Source organism: Salmo salar, chromosome ssa02, assembly GCF_905237065.1.
Source record: "Salmo salar chromosome ssa02, Ssal_v3.1, whole genome shotgun sequence".
NCBI lineage: Eukaryota > Metazoa > Chordata > Actinopteri > Salmoniformes > Salmonidae > Salmo > Salmo salar.
The window spans coordinates 31,171,236-31,198,194 of record NC_059443.1 but is presented as its reverse complement, the minus strand read 5'-3'; the positions used below and the strand labels follow the sequence as shown (position 1 = coordinate 31,198,194).

The 26,959-nt window shown below is 46.3% G+C and overlaps 1 protein-coding gene across 7 annotated transcripts in view; it reads right to left on the bottom strand.

The window, feature by feature from the left end:
- Positions 1-26,959, bottom strand: part of LOC106579830 (triple functional domain protein) — a 138,509-nt gene that overhangs the window by 2,805 nt on the left and 108,745 nt on the right. For 3 of the 7 annotated variants that reach the window (XM_014160062.2, XM_014160078.2, XM_045702173.1), the window contains 20 exons: positions 15,005-15,288; positions 14,670-14,840; positions 13,102-13,197; positions 12,548-12,696; positions 12,246-12,312; positions 11,782-11,885; positions 11,612-11,681; positions 11,287-11,376; positions 10,956-11,099; positions 10,706-10,783; positions 9,716-9,907; positions 9,339-9,516; positions 5,742-6,535; positions 4,160-4,407; positions 3,792-3,933; positions 3,370-3,397; positions 1,220-1,382; positions 899-1,020; positions 485-764; positions 50-188 (listed from right to left, as the gene is read on the bottom strand). In XM_014160062.2, the coding sequence (XP_014015537.1) occupies positions 50-188; positions 485-764; positions 899-1,020; positions 1,220-1,382; positions 3,370-3,397; positions 3,792-3,933; positions 4,160-4,407; positions 5,742-6,535; positions 9,339-9,516; positions 9,716-9,907; positions 10,706-10,783; positions 10,956-11,099; positions 11,287-11,376; positions 11,612-11,681; positions 11,782-11,885; positions 12,246-12,312; positions 12,548-12,696; positions 13,102-13,197; positions 14,670-14,840; positions 15,005-15,288 (3,539 nt within the window). The other 4 variants (XM_045702163.1, XM_045702176.1, XM_045702180.1 and 1 more) reach the window with 4 other exon arrangements.

Sequence of the window (26,959 nt, the reverse complement as noted above, 5' to 3'; positions counted from 1 at the left end):
ACAATCACATTTAACTCCTACTCTACATGTCACAGCCTTTGTGACTCACCTTCAAGTCCAAGTGAGCTATCCTCCAGCTATGCAGGTAGTGTAAAGCTTCTAGAATGTCCCTAAGGTACAAGGCCACCTTCTCTTCAGTGAGGTTACCCCAGCTGACTATGTAGTCCAGGAGACGGCCTTGATCAGCCCTGCAGACACAAAGCACCAGAGAGAGACATTAGCCCACCAATATGGTAGATGTACAAGAGGGCTGCTTGAACATGATTCAAAAGCACAACACAGTGAATAAATATATACAGTAATATATTGTTCAAAACGGTAATCAATTCTATTTCAATTCAGGAATTATAATTTTCCTCAATAATCATAATACATACAATGAGTGTGTCCCAAATGCTATCTATCCCTCTGTAGGGTACTACTTTTGATCAGTTATAGGGAATAGGGTGCCCTTCGGGGCCCAGCCACAGTTTTTCTAACGTACATCTCCAGCACTAGCACGTAGCTGGTGGCTGTCTCGAAGGTGTCCAGCAGGCCGACCAGGTGTGGGTGTTCCAGACACTGTAGTATCCTCAGTTCCTGGAGCACCTGCTCACGCCGCATCAACCGCTTGTTTACATGTTTGGCTGCCACGGCACGCTTGCTCCCACGCTGGTCACAGCGCTTAGCCACTGAGAACCTTCCCCTGCCCAGTTCTGTGACCTCTGTGTAGAAGGACTCAAAGTTGTTCTTCCAAATCACTTCACTCCCATCGTCGGAGGCCTCTGGGAAAATAGAAACATTGAATGTTAAAATGCAAAAGTACTGAAGAATTCATATACTGTGTGTAAGTAGTGTGAATATAGAGGATATACTGTATCCCCACAGGAGTTTACAACTCAACTCAACAGTGACTAACCTGAGACTCTGAGGCTGGCGGAGGATGACACGCTGCCCACTACGTTGGTGGCAACACAGGTGTACACCCCGTCATCCTCCACAGACACACCCATGATGAGGAGAGTTGCCTCGCCCGTGTCACTGCAGAGAGAGAAGGGAAGTCATAAGGTAAGTTTCAACAATAGCAACATTTACTTTAATTCAACTACAACAGAACATTGTCTTCCAACAGCTAAGTTCATTCTAACGCGTTGCAATGATCCCTGTAAGACCCTCCAGAGAAGAGTATCTGCTAAATGACTAAAATGTAACGTAGAATGTCATCACTGCCGGTGTGTACCTGTAGGTGATGCTGTAGTGTCCGTCGTTGCTCAGAGTGCTGTGGTCAGGTCCTCTCCAGGTGACCGAGGCTTTGGGTCTTCCACAGACCTTACTCCTCAGAATGACATTCTCCCCCAGGTCACAGGTCACATCACTCAGGGGCAGCAGGAACTCTGGGGGTACTACAGAGGTGACAGACAGAGGACACGTGAGTTTGACTGTGTCACATGCTACAGTTGAAGTCTGAAGTTTACATACACCTTAGCCAAATACATTTAAACTCAGTTTTTCACAATTCCTGACATTTAATCCTAGTAAAAATCCCCTGTCTTAGGTCAGTTAGGATCACCACTTTATTTTAAGAATGTGAAATGTCAGAATAATAGTAGAGAGAATGATTTATTCCAGCTTTTATTTCTTTCATCACGTTCCCAGTGGGTCTGAAGTTTACATACACTCAATTAGTATTTGGTAGCATTGCCTTTAAATTGTTTAACTTGGGTCAAATGTTTCGGGTAGCCTTCCACAAGCTTCCCACAATAAGTTGGAATGAATTTTGGCCCATTCCTCCTGACAGAGCTGGTGTAACTGAGTCAGGTTTGTAGGCCTCCTTGCTCGCACACGCTTTTTCAGTTCTGCTCACAAATTTTCTATAGGATTGAGGTCAGGGCTTTGTGATGGCCAATTCAATACCTTGACTTTGTTGTCCTTAAGCCATTTTGCCACAACTTTGGAAGTATGCTTGGGGTTATTGTCCATTTGGAAGACCCATTTGCGACTAAGCTTTAACTTCCCGACTGATGTCTTGAGATGTTGCTTCAATATAGCCACATCATTTTCCTACCTCATGATGCCATCTATTTTGTGAAGTGCACCAGTCCCTCCTGCAGCAAAGCACCCCCACAACATGATGCTGCCACCCCCGTGCTTCACGGTTGGGATGGTGTTCTTCGGCTTGTAAGCCTCCCTCTTTTTCCTCCAAACACAACGATGGTCATCATAGCCAAACAGTTCTATTTTTGTTTCATCAGACCAGAGGACATTTCTCCAAAAAGTACGATCTTTGTCCCCATGTGCAGTTGCAAACCGTAGTCTGGCTTTTTTATGGCGGTTTTGAAGCAGTGGCTTCTTCCTTGCTGAGCGGCCTTTTGGGTTATGTCGATATAGGACTCGTTTTACTGTGGATATAGATACTTTTGTACTTGTTTCCTCCAGCATCTTCACAAGGTCCTTTGCTGTTCTGGGATTGATTTGCACTTTTCGCACCAAAGTACGTTCATCTCTAGGAGACAGAACGCGTCTCCTTCCTGAACGGTATGACGGTTTCGTGGTCCCATGGTGTTTATACTTGCGTACTATTGTTTGTACAGATGAACGTGGTACCTTCAGACGTTTGGAAATTGCTCCCAAGGATGAACCAGACTTGTGGAGGTCTACAATTTTTTTCTGAGGTCTTGTATGATTTCTTTTGATTTTCCCATGATGTCAAGCAAAGAGGCACTGAGTTTGAAGGTAGGCCTTGAAATACATCCACAGGTACACCTCCAATTGACTCAAATTATGTCAATTAGCCTATCAGAAGCTTCTAAAGCCATGACATAATTTTCTGGAATTTTCCGAGCTCTTCAAAGGCACAGTCAACTTAGTGTATGCAAGCTTCTGACCCACTGGAATTGTGATACAGTGAATTATAAGTGAAATAATCTGTCTGTAAACAATTGTTGAAAAATTACTTGTGTCATGCACAAAGTAGATGTCCTAACCGACTTGCCAAAACTATAGTTTGTCAACAAGAAATTTGGGGAGTGGTTGAAAATGAGTTTTAATGACTCCAACCTAAGTGTATGTAAACTTCCTACTTCAACTGTAACTAGCCTTGCGATATACTAGCGTCCTGTCCATGGGGTGTACTTTCTTTTTTCAAGCTGCCTCACGCTACAGGAACAGGAGACAGGATCCTGCCCTACGCACTGCTCTGGCTCGGAGGAGGATACTTACCTCCAAACTACACAATCCCACATCTGAGCTACCCAATATACAATAGAAAGTATGCAGTACAATACAAGACAATAAAAACTTGTCTTATTGAACCCTACTATGTGAAAATATAGATGTAATTAATTTACTGTATAGTAAAGCCCAAGCAAAAGCATTTAAATATATACATACCATCATAGATGTAGTTGGGGTTTAGAAGCTGAAAGAAAAATATGAACACAAATAAGTTTCTTCTCCAAATTAGTTTGACCACACATACATTAAATAATTACAACATGAATCCATTAAATTAGGTTAATGCAGAGGGGCTTTAAGTCTTACAGCCATACTGATGTTAATGCAGAGGGGCTTTAAGTCTTACAGCCATACTGAGGTTAATGCAGAGGGGCTTTAAGTCTTACAGCCATACTGAGGTTAATGCAGAGGGGCTTTAAGTCTTACAGCCATACTGAGGTTAATGCAGAGGGGCTTTTAGTCTTACAGCCATACTGAGGTTAATGTAGAGGGGCTTTAAGTCTTACAGCCATACTGAGGTTAATGCAGAGGGGCTTTTAGTCTTACAGCCATACAGGTGATTATCAAATCAACTCTACCTTTACAGAAACTTTATTAGTCAGACAGTCTTGAGACTTGCGGTAGCCGTTTTCCATCTTATTTTCCTTCCTGGTCTCCTTGTCTCTCTTCTCAGACTTTCTCCTAATGCGGAGTGCTGTGTGCCACGAGGATGACTTCCTGCTCCAGACAAGAGAATGAGAAAGAAAGGGGAAAAGAGAGAGAGAAAGAAAAAGGAAGAAAGGAAGAGAAAAAAGTTTAACTTGTGATTTCTACATCTTTGTCTACCGTTTCACTTTTATGATGGCAGAGCTCATGATGTGAAAATGGAACTGTCTTTGGGATGATAAAGCTTTTCATTCATTCATTCAGGTTGGTACATGGAGTAGCAGCAGTGTCTGTCTCTTACTTGATGGTTCCTTCGGGGAGGTCGGGGATGATGGTGGAGGTGTGACCCAGTACGTAGCCGGGGATCCAGCCCTCGGCGGCAGGGCCCTGCTCGGTGGCAGCCCGGAACACCAGGAACATGTTCTGCTGATTGGAGGCCAGCATCTGGACCACCTCGCCCTGGGAAACACTGATCTCATCCTCCTTCAGGGCCACGTAGTCCTGGGTCACCAGCATGGTGCTGATGCTGCTGCTGCTACTGCTTTCACTCTGGAGGAGGGGGAGGCAGGGGAGGATGGGAGGCAGGGGAAGAAATGGAGTCAGTAAGGGTTTATAGGTAGGGTTACACAAAGAGAGAGGCATAGAGAGAGAGAGAGAGAGAGAGAGAGAGAGAGAGAGACGGACAGACAGACAGACAGACAAACAGACAAATGCACGCACACACACACACACACACACACACACACACACACACACACACACGCACGCACGCACGCACGCACGCACGCACGCACGCACGCACGCACGCACGCACGCACGCACGCACACACACACACACACAAAGCATTCTGTGATAATGACTCTAAAATACTCAAATTCAAATGTTATTGATTTGACTGCACATGAGCATCATTTGTTGTTCAGCTGTTTATATGCTAGAGCTCATACACAAAGAAGGACTCATTTCAAAGCATTCATTACAAAAGGTCCATAAAGTAGAGTGAGGAAAGTCATACTGTAGCAACTAACATCTGGTTCCTACATGTCTCATAACTAGACCTTCTCATTTGTAGAAGCGAAAACAAGGTATCCACAAGTCAGAGAGACAGAGCAGAGTTTACATGGAGTGGGTGTCTTTCAAAGACAATGAGAGTAGAGAGGAAACAGTTTCAGGAGAGACAGAGCCTGAAATAAAGTTTGAAGTGAGGCCAAATGCATTTGGTGTGAGTCAAATGTATTCAGGGGCAAGGCAAGGGGAGAACGGGAACGGAGATGTGTCATCAGTCCCACAGAACCAAGACAGAAAGGAAGCAGCATGGTCAGAGCAAGAGCTAAGAGAAAACAGGAGAGAAGAAAAACGGTTCTTTCTACATCAGAGCTCCTCTCCTTGCAGGCAGGTAAAGTCGAATTCAAATATCAATCTTCCATTATATCAGCATTCATTTTCATTTAACCCAGTAAATGCCTTGATGTTTTTTTAGATCAGACCAGAGCCTGAAGCAAAGGGACAGCAAAAACTCAGGTCATGTCTAGAAAATGTTAGAGCCAAGACAGAGCTGGGTGTGTGAAGTTAGGGAAGCAGAGGCAGAGAGTCATACTGGAAACACTTACCAAGGGAGAGGAGAGGACACAGTACATACAGTAAATACAGTACAGCAAGCTGTGTTACTGTAGTAGTTAGCTGCTGTACCAGCCAAAAACACACTGTTAGTAGTCTGAAAGACAGCAGGAAGGATGAAAACTCACACCATAGGCAAGTTAGTGTACTTAGATAGTTTAGTATGCACTTGTGGTTCAAATGACTCAGGAGAACTTCTGGTCAGCCAGTAAGGTTAGTAGGGACTAAGCCGGACAGAAGCCTGGGACTTGAGTAGGGATCTTACCCCGTTGCTCTGCGTGGACTGTACGGACTGCTCACTGGTGGAGGAGCATGTGCTCATGCGGTCTATATCCTTGAGGTGGGTGGAGTGGCGGTGGCTGTGGCTCTCCCTGTGGCCTAGGGTCAAGTCTCCACTATCACTGTGGTAGGAGAAGGAGCCAGGCCGGCTAGCTGGGGAGGCTGGGACCGCGGTGGACCAGAAAAAGGAGCCTTTCTGGGCTGGGCTGCCCGGGATGAATTCCTCCTTTATGGTGCAGGTCAGTGGAGAGACCGTCCCTACCCGAGGCTTGGCAAGATTCAGAGGGGCCACAGCCAGCTGTGGGATGGGAGTCTGAGGGTCCTCCCCAAGGTAGCTCTCCTTGAAGCTGCCCTCAGCAATGCCCAAGGACTTGCCATTGCTGTTGTTGCTGGTTCTGCTGTGGGGCTGGGGACCCTCCAGTACTCGCATCTTGGGGACATCTTGGGGCCACAGGTCCCCCTCTGCATGGTCAGGAGGGCAGGGGGTCTGGGAGGAGGGGGAGGAGGAGGGGGGTTGTCGGGACCACGTACCTGCTGTTCTGTCCGGGCCGTCAGAGCCCGGAGGGTGGTGGTGGTGGACAGGCTGCGGGATACGGGAGGAGGGCTGGGGGATGCGCGAGGGCCGGCGACTCTGGGGGCCACACAGAGAGTTACTCCCAGGGCCAACTGTGGAGCTGCTGCAGCCGCCTCCAGCCAGGCCACTGCTGCTGCTGGGGGCCCCCAGGCCTGGTCCACTTGACCCCACATGGTTTCTCTGGTACTCGATAGGGGATGTCAGTGCTTGGGGACACAAAGAGAGAAAGAGAGAGAGACAGAGAGAAAGAGTCACCTCAGTGGTACGAGTACACACTGTCTAGCTATGAAACAAAAATATAAAAACATTCTTTGCATTTTACATTCCAGTACATCATACTATATAGTTCATATTAAGGTATGTTCTAAACACTTATTTTCTCAGAATGTTGATACATTCTATGGAGCATATGACTACACAGGGAGACAGATGAAACATCGTATGTCATGCCCTGACCATAGAGAGCTCTTGGTTCTCTATGGTGTAGTAGGTCAGGGCGTGACTAGGGGGTGTTCTAGTTTATATTTTCTATGTTGGTGTTTTGTATGGTTCCCAATTAGAGGCAGCTGGTAATCGTTGCCTCTAATTGGGGGTTCATATTTAGGTAACCGTTTTTCCACCTGTGTTTGTGGGATATTGTTTTTGAGAGAGTGCATGTAGCACTCCAGTACTGCATGGTCGTTGTTTGTTTCTTGGTTTGGTTAAGTTTCACAAAAATAAAGATGTGGAACTCCAATCACGCTGCGCCTTGGTCCGTCTCTCCACACGACCGTGACAGAATATCCCAACAAACAAGGACCAAGCAGCGTGCAACGATGGGAAAAGTAAGTTGGATCTGGAAGGAGATCATGGGAGGACACGAGACCCTTCCTTGGCGGGAGTCGCAAAGGAGCATGGAAGGACAGCAACGACGCCGGGGTTCGCGGCCACAGAAACCCCAAGAATTTGTTTTTGGGGGGGGCACATGGAGCTGGCGGCTGAGCAGAGGGAAGAGCCAGAGACCGTCAGGGAGGCGATAGAGAAGTGGTCGGTCGACCCAAGGAGAGAGCCAGAGCCCGCCTGGGAGTCGATGGAGCAATGTGAGGAAGGATATCAGAGAATGATGTTGGCGAGGAGTAGGCTGCAGCGCAGGCGTGCTGAAGAGCGTGCCATCAGTCCGGTGCCGGCTCCACGCACCAGGCCACCAGTGTGCCTCCCCAGCCCAGTATGTCCTGTGCCGGTTCCTCGCACTCGCCCTGAAGAGCGGGTCATCAGTCCGGTGCCATCTATCCTCTCTCGTCCTGAAGAGCCAGAGACTGTCAGGGAGGCGATGGAGAAGTTGGGAGAGAGAGAGAGATGAGAGAGATGTTGTGCAGGTGTGTTCTGCATAACATTCGACCTGAAGATCCTGACAGCAGTCTGTTGAGTCCTGTGCCAGCTCCCCGCACCCTCCCTGAAGTGCGTGTCAACAGTCCGGTGCCACCTGTGCCAGCTCCAAGCACCAGGCCTCCAGTGTGCCTTCCCAGTCCGGTACGTCCTGTGCCAGCTCCCCGCACTCGCCGTGAAGTGCGTGTCACCAGTCCAGTGCCACCTTTACCGGCTCCACACACTAGGCCTCCAGTGTGCATTCACAGTCCAGAGCTTCCTGCGACGGTTCACAGTCCAGAGCTTCCGACGACGGTTCCCAGTCCAGAGCTTCCAGCGACGATTCCCAGTCCAGAGCTTCCGGCGACGGTTCCCAGTCCAGAGCTTCCGGCGATGGTTCACAGTCCAGCGCTTCCGGCGACGTTTCACAGTCCGGAACCTCCAGCGACGGTCAACAGTCCGGAACCTCCAGCGACGGTCAACAGTCCGGAACCTCCAGCGACGGTCAACAGTCCGGAACCTCCAGCGACAGTCAACAGTCCGGAACCTCCAGCAACGGTCCGGAGCTTCCAGCGACGGTCAACGGCCCGGAGCTTCCAGGGACGGTCAAAGGCCCGGAGCTTCCCGGGACGGTCAACGGCCCGGAGCTTCCAGTGACGGTCAACGGTCCAGAGAGTCCAGGCACGGTGTCCAGTCCCGCTCCATGGCAGGAGCCTTCCTCTGCGTCGGTGCCCAGTCCAGGCACGGCGTCCAGTCCAGCTCCAAGGCTGGAGCCTTCCTCTCCGCCGATGCCCAGTCCAGGCACGGTGTTCAGCCCGCTCCATGGCAGGAGCCTTCCTCTGCGCCGATGCCCAGTCCAGGCACGGTGTTCAGCCCGCTCCATGGCAGGAGCCTTCCTCTGCGTCGGTGCCCAGTCCGGACACGGCGTCCAGTCCAGCTCCAAGGCCGGAGCCTTCCTCTGCGCCGGTGCCCAGTCCAGGCACGGCGTCCAACCCAGCTCCATGGCTGGAGCCCTCCTTTGCGCCGGTGCCCAGTCCAGGCACGGCGTCCAACCCGGCTCCATGGCTGGAGCCCGCCTTTGCGCCGATGCCCAGTCCAGGCACGGCGTTCAGCCCGGTGCCATGGCAGGATCCGGGTTCTGGGCGGGGGCTACGACCTGCACCGGAGCCGCCACCAACACTAATCACCCCCCACCCTCCCCATTTGGTTTCAGGTTTTGCGGCCGGAGTCCGCACCTTTGGGGGGGGGGGGGTACTGTCACTCCCTGACCATAGAGAGCCCTTGGTTCTCTATGGTGTAGTAGGTCAGGGCGTGACTAGGGGGTGTTCTAGTTTATATTTTCTATGTTGGTGTTTTGTATGGTTCCCAATTAGAGGCAGCTGGTAATCGTTGCCTCTAATTGGGGATCATATTTAGGTAGCTGTTTTTCCACCTGTGTTTGTGGGATATTGTTTTTGAGAGAGTGCATGTAGCACTTCAGTACTGCATGGTCGTTGTTTGTTTCTTGGTTTGGTTAAGTTTCACTAAAATAAAGATGTGGAACTCCAATCACGCTGCGCCTTGGTCCGTCTCTCCACACGACCGTGACATCGTAATCATCTGGGAGAAGCTAGCATAATATCACTACACAGTTACACAGATGAACCGTGATGTGTCTTTTTTTACCATTGAGAAAGTTGCGTTGGCTCTCCAGGATCTGGGTGATCTGGTGGACCCACATCTGGCTGACTCCAGGGTTGGCTGAGTGCATTACGTAGGTCTCCACACCGCCACTGGATGACCGGGAGGTCAGGGTGAACTTACAGGGGTCGTCTGTGCTCTCCTCCAGGCCCAGCCAGCTCACCTGGACGGACACACACACGCACACAAGATACAGGGGAGAGGACTGGATGTGAGTGTTTTCAGAATCAGACAACTATTCAAACGACTTTGGCCCTTAGGGCAATTACTATCCTAGCAATGTCCAGCCAAAAAAATACATCCACTGTAATATGATCTAAGTGGATTGATTAGGGGAGATGATCACGATCGATGCGCCATACTTTAACGCTGTTCTTGAAGAGGTATCCCGGCTGGGAGTAGCCTTTCTTCTTGTCCAGGGGCTCACTGAAGATGACGATCTGTTCGAAGAGGAAGACCCTCCTCTCCTTCATCCTTGTGAGTAGCCCCCCGTCCTGATCTGATACCATGAAGGTGTCCTGGAGCAGCAGTCTGCCTTGGGCCACAATCTTGCCCTGCATGGGGGAATACCAATGTATTGGCTGTCTGGTTAAATAAAGGTTTAAGGCCCAATGCAGCTGTTTTATATCCATATCAAATTATTTCTGGGTAAGTACCATACTGTAAAAGATTTCCATTCAAATGGGCAAAAGTAACTTTTAGCAAAACACTATTTCTCAAGCAAGAATTTAGCTAAGAGTGTCTAGGAGTCATCTAAGTGGGGAGGGGAAAACTAGCTGTTATTGGCAGAGAGGTCTTTGTGTGGCTGGTGCCAGGCTGGTCTCTCTTTGTTATTGGTCTATTAACCAATTTACGCATGGTGATGTCACCATGGAAAGCCAAAAATCCCACACATGCAAACCTGCTGATTAGAAGGTCCTGTGTAGATTGTATTTTGAATCAGCAACTATCAGGAAATAACTCTAATCAAATTTGTTCATACGTTTACAGTGTCAGTTTGATATAAAAAAACAGGCAAAACAGAATTTTGACTGTACTGGACCTTTAAATAAAATACATACAAATAAAAGTAGGGAGGACAGAAGACAGCCTCAGACTTATTCTTAGCCACTCAGATGAAATATGCATATTATATGGATGCTATTATCATATAATACAATGAGTGAAAACAGAGAGAGCGAGAGCAAACCCAAGCCCTTCTCCCATTTATCATATGATCCATGTGACTTAACGGCTGAAATCAAATTCAAGTAAGCTATTTTGGAGAATTTGTGACCTTCTAAACTGAGCCAGATAGAACTGAAAAACTACATTCTCTATTCCCTGAAGAAGACAGAGCCTGTGAGTCTTACGTCAAAGCCTTGGAGACGCCCAACGTTCATCATGTCGTTGCATCTTTTGGGCACAACACACATGACCTCCACCGCTTTCTGGGAGAAACAGAGAAGATAGAAAACACAATTTTAGAGGAAAAGAAAACATAATTGCAGCTTTATAACAAGTATAACTTTTAGATAAAAACAAAATCATAGCAATATTAATGCTCGTCCATGTTATTAGGGGCGGAAGGCCATCAAATCAAACCCAGATTGTAGTTCTTACCTCCAGCTCAGTAGTATCTACTGCAGCCTTTTTGGAGAACTTAAGTAAATCCTTCAGCAGCAGCTGGTACTTCATGATGCGCTGCACAGGCTTAATGAGAAGATCAGTGATCTGGAGTCTGTGGCCCAGACGCTGCTTGAGCTCCTAAAATACACGGAGCCATTAGATTTAGTTGCACACAGTAAAAACAAAGGACTGCGTAAAAATATAACACAAGGTATGAGAACAGGAAACAATGAGGTTCTTATGATGAAATATATGCTCCGTTCGAGACTGGAATAAACCCACTTGCGGGCTATGTGTGGGGTGAAGGGAGTGTGTGTATTCTTACCTCAAAGTAAGTGTCTATGTACTCAGACACGATGTGCTCTGATTTGGGCTTGTTCTGACAGTACACGATGTACATGTGTAACCGTCGCTCCTAGCAGGAAAACAAGGAAACAAAACAAGGGAAATGGTGAGGAAGTGGTATTATGGTCCTTGCTATCCGTAATCCTTGGGATGTCCCTACCCCATTTCATTTCAAATTAGGGGTTTTGGTTAAGGTTAGGGGTTAAGGTTAGGGTTTAGCACTAACCATGTTATGATGCACAGCACAGTGACATCCACTACTGATGGTATATTTTGGCCAATGAAAATCATCAAATCTCTCTTACTTGTTTGACGAACAGGGGAGCCAGCCTATCAGGGTCCTCCAGGCACTTCTCTAGCTCTCCCAGGAAGAAGCTGTGGCCAATCAGAGAAGAGTATTGTGAGAAATATACTAATATAAAAGTCAATCTAATAATAACGCTAGTACTGTAGGTAGGTACTATTCTCGTCTTACTCTCTATGCCAGTCGTAGATCTGGTGGATATTCCCAAACACTATCTTGTCTTTTCCCCTCATGTCGTCTGGTACGCCGTCCTCCTTCATTTTGCTGATGTAGCCCTGAAGGGGAGATAAGACATTCAGGTGACCACAGGACTAGACACAGCGCCAAATTCAGCCAATACTATTCCAATGCCCTGTCCACAAACAACCTCTGGCCCTTAGGGCACTTGTGGTGATCTGATCTGATAGGTATATGCACTATGTTTAGAGGGCAAGGTGGAGCTGTTACCATATTGCTTTTACCTATTCAGCTCATTTAGATTCATATGGAGAGCCTAGGAGTCGTAAGGATTAGGGATTGTTTTGTGGACGGGACCTAGCACTTTGACCAAGTCTAAAACGTGAACAGAGTGTGATGGAGAGGAGTGAGTCATTGATTATGGGCCTACAGTAAAGTAAGAAAGGATGTGTTCTCACCTCCACCACTGAACCCAGGTCTCTCACATAGTCCCTCTCTGTCTCCACCAGCTCCAGTAACACATAGCTGTAGGGGAGAGAGGTGAAGTAAACAATGAGAGGATTGTTTAGCTAGACCACCACAGGACAGTTTTATCTGATGGCTCAGGGCATATTGTAGGCTGTGAGACCATAGAAATAGAATGACTAGAAAGGGGCCTTCACCGGTCCACCCATTACGGCCTCATTGACTTGAATGAGGGCGACCCTTCTAGTCATTCTATTTCTACGTATGAGACGTTGCGGAGTGAAACTGAACTCACTGGCGTCTCTTGAGGAAACCCGACTTGCGCTCGTCCATCTCATCGATGGGGGAGGAGGAGGACAGGAGGGAGTTGTCGGAGGGGTTGAGGGAGGGGCTGCTGCTGTCCCCTTGTTCCACAGAGAGAGAGCTGGGACGGTCCTCCAGGGACTGAGATAGAGAGAGAGAGAGAGAGAGAGAGAGAGAGAGAGAGAGAGAGAGAGAGAGAGAGAGAGAGAGAGAGAGAGCACTTACTGTATATTCATTGTGCACATGCAGTGAGTAAGCTGAGCTTCTCCATACAATCACTGTGCTAGCAGAGAGAGCAGTGGTGTTGCTGCTATGAGGGTGTGACAAAGTATGGCAGCATTAACGTGCTGTGCCAGGTCTTGTGTCTAGAAGCTGTCAGTTGGTGTGGTGACTCAAATGGTTCACAGATGACTGGTGGGCCATGGCACCGTCACACATCCACCCTGGCACCAGACTGGCCTGAGCTGAGCTGGCAGTGTGTGTCTGTGCGTGTGTGTGTGTGTAACTGACAGCGGTGTGGTAGACAGATGGATGGCTGGGTCTTACCATCTTACTCTTGACCAGCTCCTCGATGGCACTGACCAGCTCAGCCGCACTGGGTGTCTCTGAACTACTGGGTCGGCCCGATAGACGAGAGGCCGCCTGGAAGGGAGGGAGAGAGACAGAGAAGGACAGAGACAGAGAGAGAGAGACAGCGACATAGAAAGGAGAGAGAGCGTGAGAGAGAGAGACAGAGAAAGTAGAGAGAGAGTGAGAGCGAGAGAGAGAACCAGAGAAAGTATAGAACGTGTAAGAGCGAGAAAGAGAGACAGAAAGAGAGAGAGAGGTGTGTGTGGTTTAATATTAAAATCAAATCAAATGTTATTTGTCACATGCGCCAAATACAACCTTACAGTGAAATGCTTACTTACAAGCCCTTAACCAAAAATACAGTTTCAAGTTAAAAAAAATAAAATAAATATGGATGGCTGGGTCTTACCATCTTACTCTTTACAGTGACAAATACTTTACAGAAAATATTAATCAAATGTAGAGTGTAAACATAATATATATATATATATATATATATATATATATATATATATATATATATATATATATATATAAAAAAATTACAATCTACATTTGATTCATATTTTGTGTAAAGTATTTGTCACTGTATTAAATATTTTTCTACATATTACAGCACATGATGACATCACCTCATCATACATTCATTTCTTAGAGAAGCTCACCATTGACGTGTTTTGACACCGCCCGGCATTCCAAATGTCCCCATAAGGAATGGGTGTGGTCTCCCTAATCGGGGCCAAATAGAGGTCTAGTGGGGGCCAGGCTAGCATGGAGGATACAGGGGACGAGGTGGGGGTTGGGGTTGGTTGGAGCAAGCTTCTGAGCACTGGCACCACAGTGGAGAATATGACTGAACAATGTACATGTGCTTTTAAATACTCCATTACAACAGGGGTAACCTGGGCAACAGGCGAGTCACAAGCACAGCTAGTCTGGCTAAACAATAGCAACAGGCTAAACTAAACAAGGCCAGGTCTTTAAAGGGGTAGTCAGTCAGTTCTAGTCAAACTTCACTAACTACAGCAAATGGAGTATTTGTCACCTCTGCAACAATAGTCCTAGAAAACATAGGGCAGCGAGGGTGAGGAGATAGCATGACAGGATGGATGGCTGGGAAGTAAAATAAAGCCAGGGCTGGTTGGTTGGTTGGTTGGGGGAGTGTGACTAGAGCGAAGGCAGTTACATGGAGAGGTACGGGAACTGAGACAAAACAGAGGCAGAACAAAAATCAACATAATGCTATGGTAAAGTTAAAGCAAAGTTAAGAAAGAAGAGAAAATTATATTAGTGTCAAAGAAATGCCTATCGCTCTAGTTACAATAACTGTTCTGTGATGATGATGACTGTTCTGTGATGATGAGTGAATAAAAATATCTACCTTTTCAGCCAAACTGGTCTAAAAGAAATACATTCATTGATTTACCAATGTCTCTTTTTATTTTCCAAAATATCTTACAGGAAAGACAATTGTCCCCTCTTTGATATACTCTAACTAAACCTCATGGAGGCATGTTAAGTGTGTGTGAGTGTTTGTGTCTCACCTTGTCGTCCTGAGAGTCAGCCTGCAGCAGGCTGTGTTGTTGGATGGCCATGGGGGGAGGCAGGGGTACAGCATCAGCCCCCTCCTCTCCCTCCTCCTCCCCACAGCTCTGCATCCCAGAGGAGGAAGACTTGGACAGAGTCCCACTGCTCAGCCCCTCGTTCCTCATCCTCTGTAGAGGGACAACGACAACAGAGTTTACAACTAAACAGAACACAATCGGCTCCAAATAAAGGCGATAAGGAAATTAGGGAGAGATTTAATGTTGGATAGATCATGTAAAAGAGAAAGAAAGGAAGTGATATATGAGTGATAGAGGTGACCAATCGAACGGACCTCCTCGATGGTCTCGTCCTGTGGCGTGGCGGCGTTGTCGTCCGAGTCTTTCTGGGAGCCGGCGGAGTCTGCGTTCTTGCTGCGTCCGTCGCGGTTCTTCTTGTGCTTGTGGGCCAGCTTCTTGACGTGTCCGTCGGCCTTGCCGCTGCTCAGGCGCCTCACTGGGCTGGTCAGCCACTTCCTCAGCGTGTTGCCCGGTCGCTTGGGCCCCGGGGAGCTGTGGAAGCCCAGGGTGTGGCTGGCGCCAGGCTGGATGGCATCGTTACTGGACACAGACAGGGTATCTGCAGGGGGAGAGACATGGAGAGAGAGAAAAAGAGAAGGAGAGAAAAAGAAAGAGAGAGAGAGAGAGAGAGAGAGAGAGGGAGGGAGATAGAGAGATAGAGCGAGAAGGAGAGGTCAGTCACAGTGCACAGTATCTTGGGAATGGATCTGAATTCAGCTATGAGGGTACCAATGAGATTAGATGCACTTTTGCAAGGTACTTCATTACCTAGGAGGCATAATTCTTTATGTATCTACACTCAGACATTCCATTTTAGTACATGATGGTTAGAGTGGAGCATCGCATCCTAACACTGCGTGTCCACCCTCTGCATTGAAGCGTCTATCGATAGATGTTCCTCCTTTGAAAGTGAACTGGATGATCCTCATTTTAAAAACCATGGAATACACAACATTATATAAAAGTTGCATAAGCTATTCTCTGTGTGTGTGTGTGTGTGTGTGTGTGTGTGTGTGTATCTACTTTAGGCTGAATGCCCACCACCTCCCTCTTCTGTGGTTCTATCTCCCCTGAGAGGTGTGGGAGAGGACTTGGCTGAGGCTGTGGGTTTAAATGTGGTGCAGTGTGGTGTGCTTCTGCTGATGTAAACTGAGGGATGATACTCAGGGTGGATAGATTGCCCAGGTCCCGGCTTCACAGAAATGGTGTATCCTTCAAAAACAGGTTGAGCCAAAGGTTTGTCTATAGGCGCTCGCCTCATACGCTGACGGAGATGACCGAACTGAACTTCTGATGAATAGACGGATACGTAGTGCATTCTCCATGTGTTTCTTCTGTCTCTGTGTGGCCGGGTTCTTAGCCCACTGACAGCACTAGAGTAAAGTGTCCAGTAAGTTCTCTGTGTTCTCAGCGGTTGGCTCTGTCTCTCAGTGAACTGAACTCTGTGTGACCAGATCCTCCTACTGGTCTAACCACAATAGCTTCTGACAGGGCATGATGACCATCCTGGAAGGGTCAGGGTTCCCCAACAGTGCACCACTCGCTCAGTGAAAAGAAAATGTACCTACAGTATGCTGCCATGAGAAAAGATGACAGGCCTTTTAAAGAATCTTAGAACTTCTAACACTCAATCAATTCAAAACAACAACATATGAGCTGAGAAATCTCTAACAATCCTATACAAATCTGAGTGGGATAGAAGGTGATGGCTCGGAATTGACCCCATGATTATTATGTACTGATCAGGCCTTTGGCATTGACTGATCACACACGCATTATCTTTCTGATACAAAGACTGAACAGGGTGCTGCTGCACTAGTGCATCGTATATGGTAGAGTGGGTCTCAGCAAGGAGAGAGGAGTGTGTGACTTTTCTTTCTCATTTGTACAGTGAGACTCAGGCCAAAAGGAGGATTCACCCATGGCCATGTCGAAAAGGGTTCTCTTAGCAGCCAAGAGCAATCTCAGGAGATGTTCTCAAGCCAGGCCATGGATGATTTCATGAAGTCTCTACAGCTGTTTTCCTAAAGCCACAGCACAGTAAATTACTTCCATGCTGTTTCAAAATGTTGCACAAACAAGTCAGGCTGAATGGTGCGCCAGATGAAAGACAGTGTATGAATAGAGTTAATAACCTTCCCTTCAGTTCCAGATGTATTTGATACCAAGCTGAACTATGTTGTTTTAAGACGTATTTGAATAGACAGTTTTAATTCATCATTCCAGATGGCACTATGTTTGCTACAATCGTTTTGATGTGCATTCAAGAGTGCCATTTTCACAAAATGATTCAAGGTGTCATTTGACTGCTTTATGATGTCACAATAGGTCTGATGAGATGGTCTGGGGCTGCATTTCATTGGCTCAGGCTCTGATACTCAGACAGGGTTGGATTGTGACATCATGACAGTCTAATGATGTCAAATGGCACTCAAATGATGTCACAATGGGACTGCTGAGGGTGATCTGAGGCTGACACTTTCCCAGGCCTTCATTCGTTCCTCAGACACGGTTGGATCAGACTGACACATCTCTAGACGTACAAAGAGCCCAGAAGCAAATAAGCCCAGGAACCTTTTGGGGCTACTTCATCCTCGCGTTCAGCCTTACTTCTTCTCAAGATGGTGTGCATTGGCATTGGTGGGCAGCACTGCAAACTCCCAACCTGGTCCAGAGTTGGCATGGATATCACACCAGACGAGTTGAGACATGTGGTGGAGAGAAGGGAGGAGTACAACACATCCATCCTGGACTCCATAACCATGCCTGACGTGGACAGCACCATGCTGGTCCTCGGGGGGGCCTTTCTGGTCATCTGCTTGGTTTGCCTGTGGCTCAGCAGGAGGAAGTGGACAAGGCAAGGCCAAGGGAAAGGAGGTCTGCTCCAGTGCCAGGCTAAAGGGGACAGCAACAAGGTTTTGCTGATGATGGAGCTTCAGGAGAAGGTTCTGCTGAGGATGGAGGGCATGGAGCAGCGCCTCGACGCCATGGAGGACTTCATCAGGTCAGTCTCAACTCTTAGCCTCATGCGTAACTAAATGATAGGGTGCTTGGAACCGAAAATAGATCATGTCAACTATGGATAAGGGCCAGAACTCACTTCCATATAACATGAAATTGAAGGTTAAAATGTTAATCTCATAGCAACATGTATTAATAGACCACACCGATTGGTACGTCTTGTCTTGTGCCTTCCTTAGCTGCATGGGGAGGAGGACCATGGAGAAGACAATGTACGGCAAGCAGGAGGCTGCTGGTGACAAGAGCAAAAGGGATGCCCTGCGCTTCTCCGACTGCTCTGACAACTCCAACTAATGTCTCAATACCTCAAGACCTGTTTATGGACACTGTGCATTTCTTTAAAAATACATTCAACTGATTTGGAAATAAAAGATGTGAAATTGAAAAAAAACTCTTCCTCTCCTCTTTTCACTCTGTGGGGAATAGCATTGTATGTAGTTACAGTATATTCTGATAGACACTTCACATGTGGGTCTTTCGTGACAGTGAACATGTGTGTCACCGAGTGGCGTGGATGGGGGGGTTGAGGGGGATCACAGTCCTTAGTTAAAATGGCTTCAGGAGACCTATATATTGTAGTGTAATATCCTGCTGATATAAAGCATGTGTTCACTCTACTCTCGGTCTAACCCAGCCGTGGGAGTCCGAGCCAGAGAGCCTGAGAAGATGAGGTGTTCACACAGCCCTGTACTTTTCGAAAATTGTGTTCTGTGTCTGCAGGGGAGAACCCGAGGGCTTTCAAGCGACTTATAAATAACTCATAGCAGCATACCATGAAATCCTGACTCCATTTATCAAATGTGTCACAATATTACTGACATAAAGGAAGGTGCCATTACGGGCTGTTTCAGTCATGCTTCTGGGTCCTATCAACCAAGTGGAGCAGTAGGCTAGCAGGACCATGTGTTACAGTAACACTGGATGTGTACAGCAGTCACCTCCAGGCCAGCCCAGCCGTACCCACCCCCATCCTCCATTCTGAGAGGAGGAAGGAAACAGGCATCAAATCTCCACCTGAACAAACCTAGACTTCTAGTACATCACAGAGACAGGGCTCAGTGTGTCCCTCCCCACAGGCCCACCTTCCCTCTACTTACCTGAGGGAAGTACACTCATGCCACGGTGCCCAGTAAAACTTTCCTTCCCTCTAATACTGTACAGAGCTGTCGCACAGTGTATCAGTGTGATTACATTGAAGGAGACACACAAACAACTTACTCTGTGTTCATATTGTCTCGTCTAGCTGGCTAAAAGGTTATAATACATTACATTACATTTAAGTCATTTAGCAGACGCTCTTATCCAGAGCGACTTACAAATTGGTGCATTCACCTTATGATATCCAGTGGAACGACCACTTTACAATAGTGCATCTAAATCTTTTAAAGGGGGGGGGTTAGAAGGATTACTTTATCCTATCCTAGGTATTCCTTAAAGAGGTGGGGTTTCAGGTGTCTCCGGAAGGTGGTGACTGACTCCGCTGTCCTGGCGTCGTGAGGGAGCTTGTTCCACCATTGGGGTGCCAGAGCAGCGAACAGTTTTGACTGGGCTGAGCGGGAACTGTGCTTCCTCCGAGGTAGGGGGGCCAGCAGGCCAGAGGTGGATGAACGCAGTGCCCTTGTTTGGGTGTAGGTCCTGATCAGAGCCTGAAGGTATGGAGGTGCCGTTCCCTTCACAGCTCCGTAGGCAATCACCATGGTCTTGTAGCGGATGCGAGCTTCAACTGGAAGCCAGTGGAGAAAGCGGAGGAGCGGGGTGACGTGAGAGAACTTGGGAAGGTTGAACACCCGACGGGCTGCGGCGTTCTGGATGAGTTGTAGGGGTTTAATGGCACAGGCAGGGAGCCCAGCCAACAGCGAGTTGCAGTAATCCAGACGGGAGATGACAAGTGCCTGGATTAGGACCTGCGCCGCTTCCTGTGTGAGGCAGGGTCGTACTCTGCGAATGTTGTAGAGCATGAACCTACAGGATCGGGTCACCGCCTTGATGTTAGTGGAGAATGACAGGGTGTTGTCCAGGATCACGCCAAGGTTCTTAGCACTCTGGGAGGAGGACACAAGGGAGTTGTCAACCGTGATTGCGAGATCATGGAACTGGCAGTCCTTCCCCGGGACGAAGAGCAGCTCCGTCTTGCCGAGGTTTAGCTTGAGCTGGTGATCTGTCATCCACACTGATATGTCTGACAGACATGCAGAGATGCGATTCGCCGCCTGGTTATCAGAAGGGGGAAAGGAGAAGATTAATTGTGTGTCGTCTGCATAGCAATGATAGGAGAGACCATGTGAAGATATGACAGAGCCAAGTGACTTGGTGTATAGCGAGAATAGGAGAGGGCCTAGAACAGAGCCCTGGGGGACACCAGTGGTGAGAGCGCATGGTGCGGAGACAGATTCTCGCCACGCCACCTGGTAGGAGCGACCTGTCAGGTAGGACGCAATCCAAGCGTGGGCCGCGCCGGAGATGCCCAACTCGGAGAGGGTGGAGAGGAGGTATAGTATATCTCTCACATTTACATCAAATGCTTTTGAACTCTTCCACTAAAAAGCCTTGTCTGCCAGTGGCTTAGTGGCAGGGGGAAAAACTCAGTCTGGTGCACAGTTCTACACATGAGTGTGTATCCACACCACATATTGAGCAAACAGGACAGAGACATGCAAGGGGCCTGACCCCTGGTGTAACAGCGCTATTTGAGAGTAGGTCTGAAGAGCTCTCACAGGCTGCGGGCAGCCCATCAATCACCTCAGAAAGTGGGCTATGGGTTCTCATATACTGAATGAAGGAGAACGACTGGGACACCAACAGTATTTTCAGTGAACACAACATAACTTCTCTTTTAATATTGTATTTGTATTCATGTATTTTTGTGTGGTTGAGACAAAGATGTCCAAGACCAATTTCCCCTCAGAGACAATAATGATTATCTGATCTTACAGTCGTATCACAGCTACAAAGCAGCATCACTAGCTAACTTTGAAGTGTCTCCTGGGGCGAGATATAATATTGGTTTGATATAATATTGGTTTGAGAGGTTTGCGTGTCCTCGTAGACGTAGACAGTGATTTAACAGAAGGAGGGTCACCAACCTTGACACATTCCTGTCCATTGTTTATTCAGCGGGCTGTAAAATGACCCCAGACATCACAGACATGCCCCCTGTGGGACACTGTCTCTGTGCACCCTTTTCCCTATTTAGTGAACTTCTTTTGACCAGGTAGTGCACTATATAGGGGATAGAGTACCATTTGGGATGCATTCCGTCTCTGGGTAGTGGGTAGGAAAATAAGCACTGCGGTGACCTCTGTTATCCCGCCAGGGGGTCTTTCATCAGTCACCTCAGTCACGAGCTCACTACTGCCATCTGTCCCAAACCCCGGGTCTGCTGTGACTATGTGAGCCCACTGAGCAACAGCCTAGGGATTAGGAGACACAATAGGTTCTGGCATGACACATACAGTACGTTCAAGCACATCTAAATATGGTATCCCTGTCTGCCAGGTACATTTCAGGTCACTATCAGCAGTAGAGTATGAGACAGAATGGGGGTGAGGAGTAGGGCTGTCATGTCATTTTGGATGATGGTTATTGGCCAGCCAAATGCCCGCGGTCACCATAATAACCGTTCCAATAGCAAAAAATAAATAACAATAATATATATTATTATTTATTTTTTAACAACTAAAAAATGATCCTCTCCTCCACTGGCTGCATGTGCTGCCATATAAATAGAACAGGCGTCCCCAATCAAGTCAATGATGGCATAATGGCTGGACTGGCAGCCATTGCGAATGTACAGGAAGTAAAAGCAGGAAGTGTCCCATCAATATGTGCTGTGATTTGTTGATTCAACTCAACTTACATTACAAAAAATACATTCCATTGCATGAGCCACATCATGAATGAATATTCTACATTACCATGGAAATTATTGCATCACAATTAGGGCTGTGGCGGTAATTAACCGTTAATTAACCTAAACACATTTTGCATTTCCTGGCTTCCACACATAGCCTACAAGACACTGATGCAAACATTTGGAACATCTACATTTAATAAATCCATGTAATACAGCTTACACCATCACGATAAATCGATTATTTATTTTAGACAGGTCTAAAGAAACATGATGTGAAGAAAAGTATATTTCAGAGGAACAGAATAGCATACTCTGAGTTGTCCTTATGTTAGGTCCTGATCTGGCTATGCCATATGGCTGTGGGCTACATTAGTTTATTTAGCAGACAAGATTTGCTTAGATTTCCGTGGCAGTATTTTATAGTATGAAGAATACAATTGAACAAAGCTGAATATAATAGAAAGGATATTTTCTCCAAACTATTTGAGGGAGTGCACACATGTGGCTATTCTGTGTTGAGCTGTTAACAAAGAAACAGGTACTCCTATATGTTTAATTTAGAGTTGTTAAGTAACTTTAGTTGTGATATTTGAGTTTTAATATATTCTTAGGCTATATAACGCTAATCTAATGATGATTTGAAAAACGTTGCATTAAAGGCATGAGGTCTGCTTTGTTTTTTGTGCAGGCTGTACACACTTCATCAGTCTCTCCTTCACAATTTGACAAGCACTTGATAATGCCTTGAATTTCCCGGCAGCATCCCCTTTGTGTGGCCGTAATGCCCCATAAGAAAATACATGCCTTTTTGTCCAGTGGCCGTTGTGCCATTGGGCTGAATATAATAACTGTAATTCCCTTCTCCCTGCGTGCTCTGAAGCACCTCTCACTCACATTGCTCTCCTTCACCTCATCGGGTCTTTTTCACAACTGCGCGCATCCTTATCCAATTCCGAGGCGCATATTGAAGATATTGGAAGAACTGTCCACATTTACTTTTCGTCAGCCAGCAAGATGTGTAGGCCTAACGAACAACAAAAGCACTAGCCTATGTCAATCTACTATCCCCCATAGTACAAAAGTTGACCTATTCTATTTTTGGGGCGGCAGGTAGCCTAGTGGTTAGAGTGTTGGGCAAGTACCCGAAAGGTTGCTGGATAGGCTATGGGATAGGCTACATAAAGTGTGGAACTATGATTTGAAAAAGTCACCAAAAAAAGGTATGCATTGTTTCTTGCCTTACGCTGGGCATCATTCACAAGTGATAATATTTCATTCACAAGTGATAGGCTAATATTGTCACCCATCAGACTGTTCTTGATTTAATCTTGTCTTTACATATACTAAATAATATGTGTGAAATTTGTTTTGATTTAGAATGGACCATTATCATGCACCTGTCTCGAAACGGGGTCAGGAAAAAAAATACATGTCATCTATGCACTTAAATAGCAAATGGAGGACTCTTTTCCTGTGATTCCTGTTGTTAAGAGAAGCATTGTGCTTAATTCTAGGAAAGTTGAGAAATAAATATAGTAGGCCTAGCCTATAGAATGCTGATGGGATCCTCCTCTTTTTAATAGAGGCCATCACTGTTTTCTCAGGCAATTGCATAGCCTATAGAAATGTTGCGCAACATGAGCTCATGGGCTCTCATGAAGTGTTTGATTAGATTTTCGATTAAATTTGCATTGAGTTCAGAGTGATTAGAGCTTGGAGAAACCTATTTACCGTGAATAAAAAGGTACGTGGAATTTGACTGCCTTCATGATTCGTGACCGCCGGTGTGGCGGTAATATGGTCACCATAACAGCCCTAATCACAATACCAGGCAGCCATTGCGAGTGTACCCATGAGTTTGCCAGGGTTCCCGGTTCCAAACATGTTTTATTCAATCTATTTCTACGTTAGCTATTTCTACATTTACTGCAAGAAGCAGCAAGAAGCAAGTTTCATCATGTTAATTGTTAATTGTCCATGTTACCACGGAAACAGACTCAACCACAAGAATGCCCGGCAGTCCCATCTCTCTCCCGTGTTCGTTCCAGAAAACCAAAAAACTCTTGATTTAAAAAAAACAGTTAAGACCAATATTTTATTCTCACGATGGTCTTCATCCATAACCGTCGATTACACGGTTATACGGTAATTGTGACAGCCCTAGTGATGAGACGTGTGGCACAGTCCAAGCCAATCAGAGAGTGGTGGCTCACTGTCCTCTGTTACAAATGGATTAAGATGTCTGGCCCACTTCCTGGGAAACCTACCAGGGCACACAGGCCAAGCCAGCTGTGTGATGCAGTGGGTGATACTGTGTGTGTCTGTCTGTTCTCCTCGTGTCTACAATGACAAGAATATCACCAGAGGGGTGGATCATCACAAAGCAAGGATCAATCAGCCGGCTAACATCAATACACATTCAGATGTAACTGTTGATCAGAAAGCTATGGGTTATTGATCATGTCAAGTTATTCATACCATTTCAATTTCAAGTCAATCTTTCTCTATGAGCTATACGAACTACACAGTTTTTAAATATGATTCAGGAAAGTAAGCTGGCTAACTATTTGATCCTGGTGAATGGGCGAGGAGGAGGATAGGGTTTGGACAGCACTGAGGTGGGTGGGATGCGCCAGGAACAAACACAGTTACTACAGCTGTATAGACTGTTCGTTCCGTCAACAGGAGAACAGACAGACACACACAGTATCACCCACTGCATATCAACTGCATATTAACAATTAACTGATTCAGTCAGTCAATCAGTCAGCCAGCCAGCCTGCATGCCTTCCTGCCGGTCTGTCTCTCTGTCTGTCTGGTTGTCTGTGTCTGTCCCACATGTGACTCAGAAGCTCTTAATCTAGTCCAAAGCGTGCCAGCTTTAATACGGTATTTCAATCATTTTTATGCACCCATATAATCCACTACATAACACCCATTCAATCAATATAATAGCCTACTGTACTTATCCCCCAGGCTCTCACATACAATACAGATGTTATTATTGATATGTACTCTACAGTAGGCTGTGAAAAAGGTATGCTGCAAAATAATGTAAACAATAATTAAATGTATTACTTGATTATACCAATGATCACAACAATAACAATCCATTACAAAGTTGGAGCCTGCTCTACACCGTTAATGGACTGGAACACTTAAAGGACGGGTTCTATATAGGTCCTATACAGTATCGTTACGTACCCAAATCCAGCAGCCAGAATTTGCAGTTTTCCGAGGGTCCCGCTTGAGAACTCATATGGTACAGAGGACTTACAGCAAAAATAGACCGTATTCCATTTGCCATGGCAACCTGCCCTGGTACTATTCAAGTTCTCACACCGTTTAAAATCCAATTCCTCAAAATAATTATAGAAAACAGATAAAGAATCATGTAGTTTAAGAAAAAGCTATAGGAAGCAGTTGTATCCTCTAGCTCAGATGAGATCAGTCTGCTGTGTTTGTGGGATTGGATCTGCTCTCTCTTCTCTACTCTCCCAGAGAGTGGGCTGTTGTGCTATGAGGGCAAGCCTCCTCTGTCCCAAAGGAACATTTAGAATCAGATGGCACACTTTACCGTAAAACCCCGAGAAGATGCTCCAGATCTCAAACAGCATGGGCTCAGTTTCCACAAGCATTATGTACTGTAGAAATGTAGCATCTTTCGTAGCAGCTTTACTTTTCAGCACAGTTGCAATGTCCTTATTAAAGCTGAGCTCAATACACTTACATGAGTTTTATTGCTGACAAAAACAATGCACAAAGAGAACTTTCAGCAGTGTGACTGTCTGTAGCTGCTAAGGTGCCTCTCACACATTTGTACAGCCAAATCTCAATCTACCCTGCAGTGCATACAGGGCTGGAGGAGTTAAACAGACAGCCCACACAAAGCTCTCCCTGTTCAACTGTGTGTTTTCTCATCAGGATCTCTGGGCACTAACCACAGAGCCTGTTTCCTGTAAGAACCAAACACACACACGTACATGTGTGCAACGTGCACAACACAAGCACGCGGAACACACACACGTGCGCCACACCAAAAAAGCTAAGGCCTCCCTGGTACCTTCGAGAAGTTAACCGTTTTAAGTTGAATCAGCAACTGAAGGGAGATGTTGCTACTTACATTTACATTTAAGTCATTTAGCAGACACTCTTATCCAGAGCGACTTACAGTAGTGAATGCATAAATTTCATACATTTTTTCCGTACTGGTCCCATACTGACTCTTTAGCACATTTTAGAAATATTTTAGAAATACGCTGAACTTATTGATGGTCCCTATTCCCCCTACTGTACACTTCGGTCCACACTGATCTAGCTGGGGACACACAGTCATAGTGGCATTTCCTAGTCCAGGGATCCTCAACTACATTCAGCCGCGGGCCAATTTTTTCTTGGGCGGATGGTCGGGGGGCCGGAGCGTAATAAAAAATATATATATTTAGACCGCAGATGGACCGCAAGAAGCCTAAACAGATATAATATTTGACAAAAATACGAAACATAATTTCAAACCTTGATTACATTTGGGAACGTTGTCCTGCGTAGGGTGCCGTCTTTCAGATGGGACGTTAAAAAGGGTGTCCTGACCGTGTTTCATGGCTATATTCCCAACCTGGCCACATTCCATCATGACCACCTAATCATCCCCCTCATTCATAATTGGCATATATCACTCCTCTCCTTTCCATCTGATAGCTGATGTGTGGTGAGTGTTGTGGCACAGCAATTGTCACCATGCATCACTGAGGTGGGTGCTACACATTGATGGTGGATGAGGTGAGTTTCCCCCTACTATTTAAAGCACTTTGAGTACCTCAGTTGGTAGAAAAGTGCTATATAGATCCAATCAATTATTATGAATTATTATTATTTGTATACGATTACAAAATCTCTCTATTATGCGTGGGAATACTTGGGAACAGATTTACAAATTCTTGGAGATGATTTTCTGGTGTTTTTACAGTCTTTTATGTCCAACAATGAAAATTCAACCAGAAAATGTATATATATACATATATCTCTTTTTTTTGCGCAGAAAACTTGGGGGGCCAAATAAAACCACCCGCGGGCTGACAGTTGGGGAACTCTGTCCTAGTCCATGGTACTAAAGTTGGAAAAAACAAAAATAGCCAAAAAGCAGTAACTTAGTCTAATTCAGTTTACAAACTTCATCGCAAGAACATCACAGGAGTCACATCAACAGCATTTTCTGAGAACTTGTAGGGTTTACACAAGCTATGACATCTACTAACTCACCACAGGCAACCAGCCAGCAAGGGCTTTGTTCTAAGTCCAAGGGATGGGGAATGCAATGAGGAAAAACAACAAATGAATAGTCTTCCTGTCAGTTAGT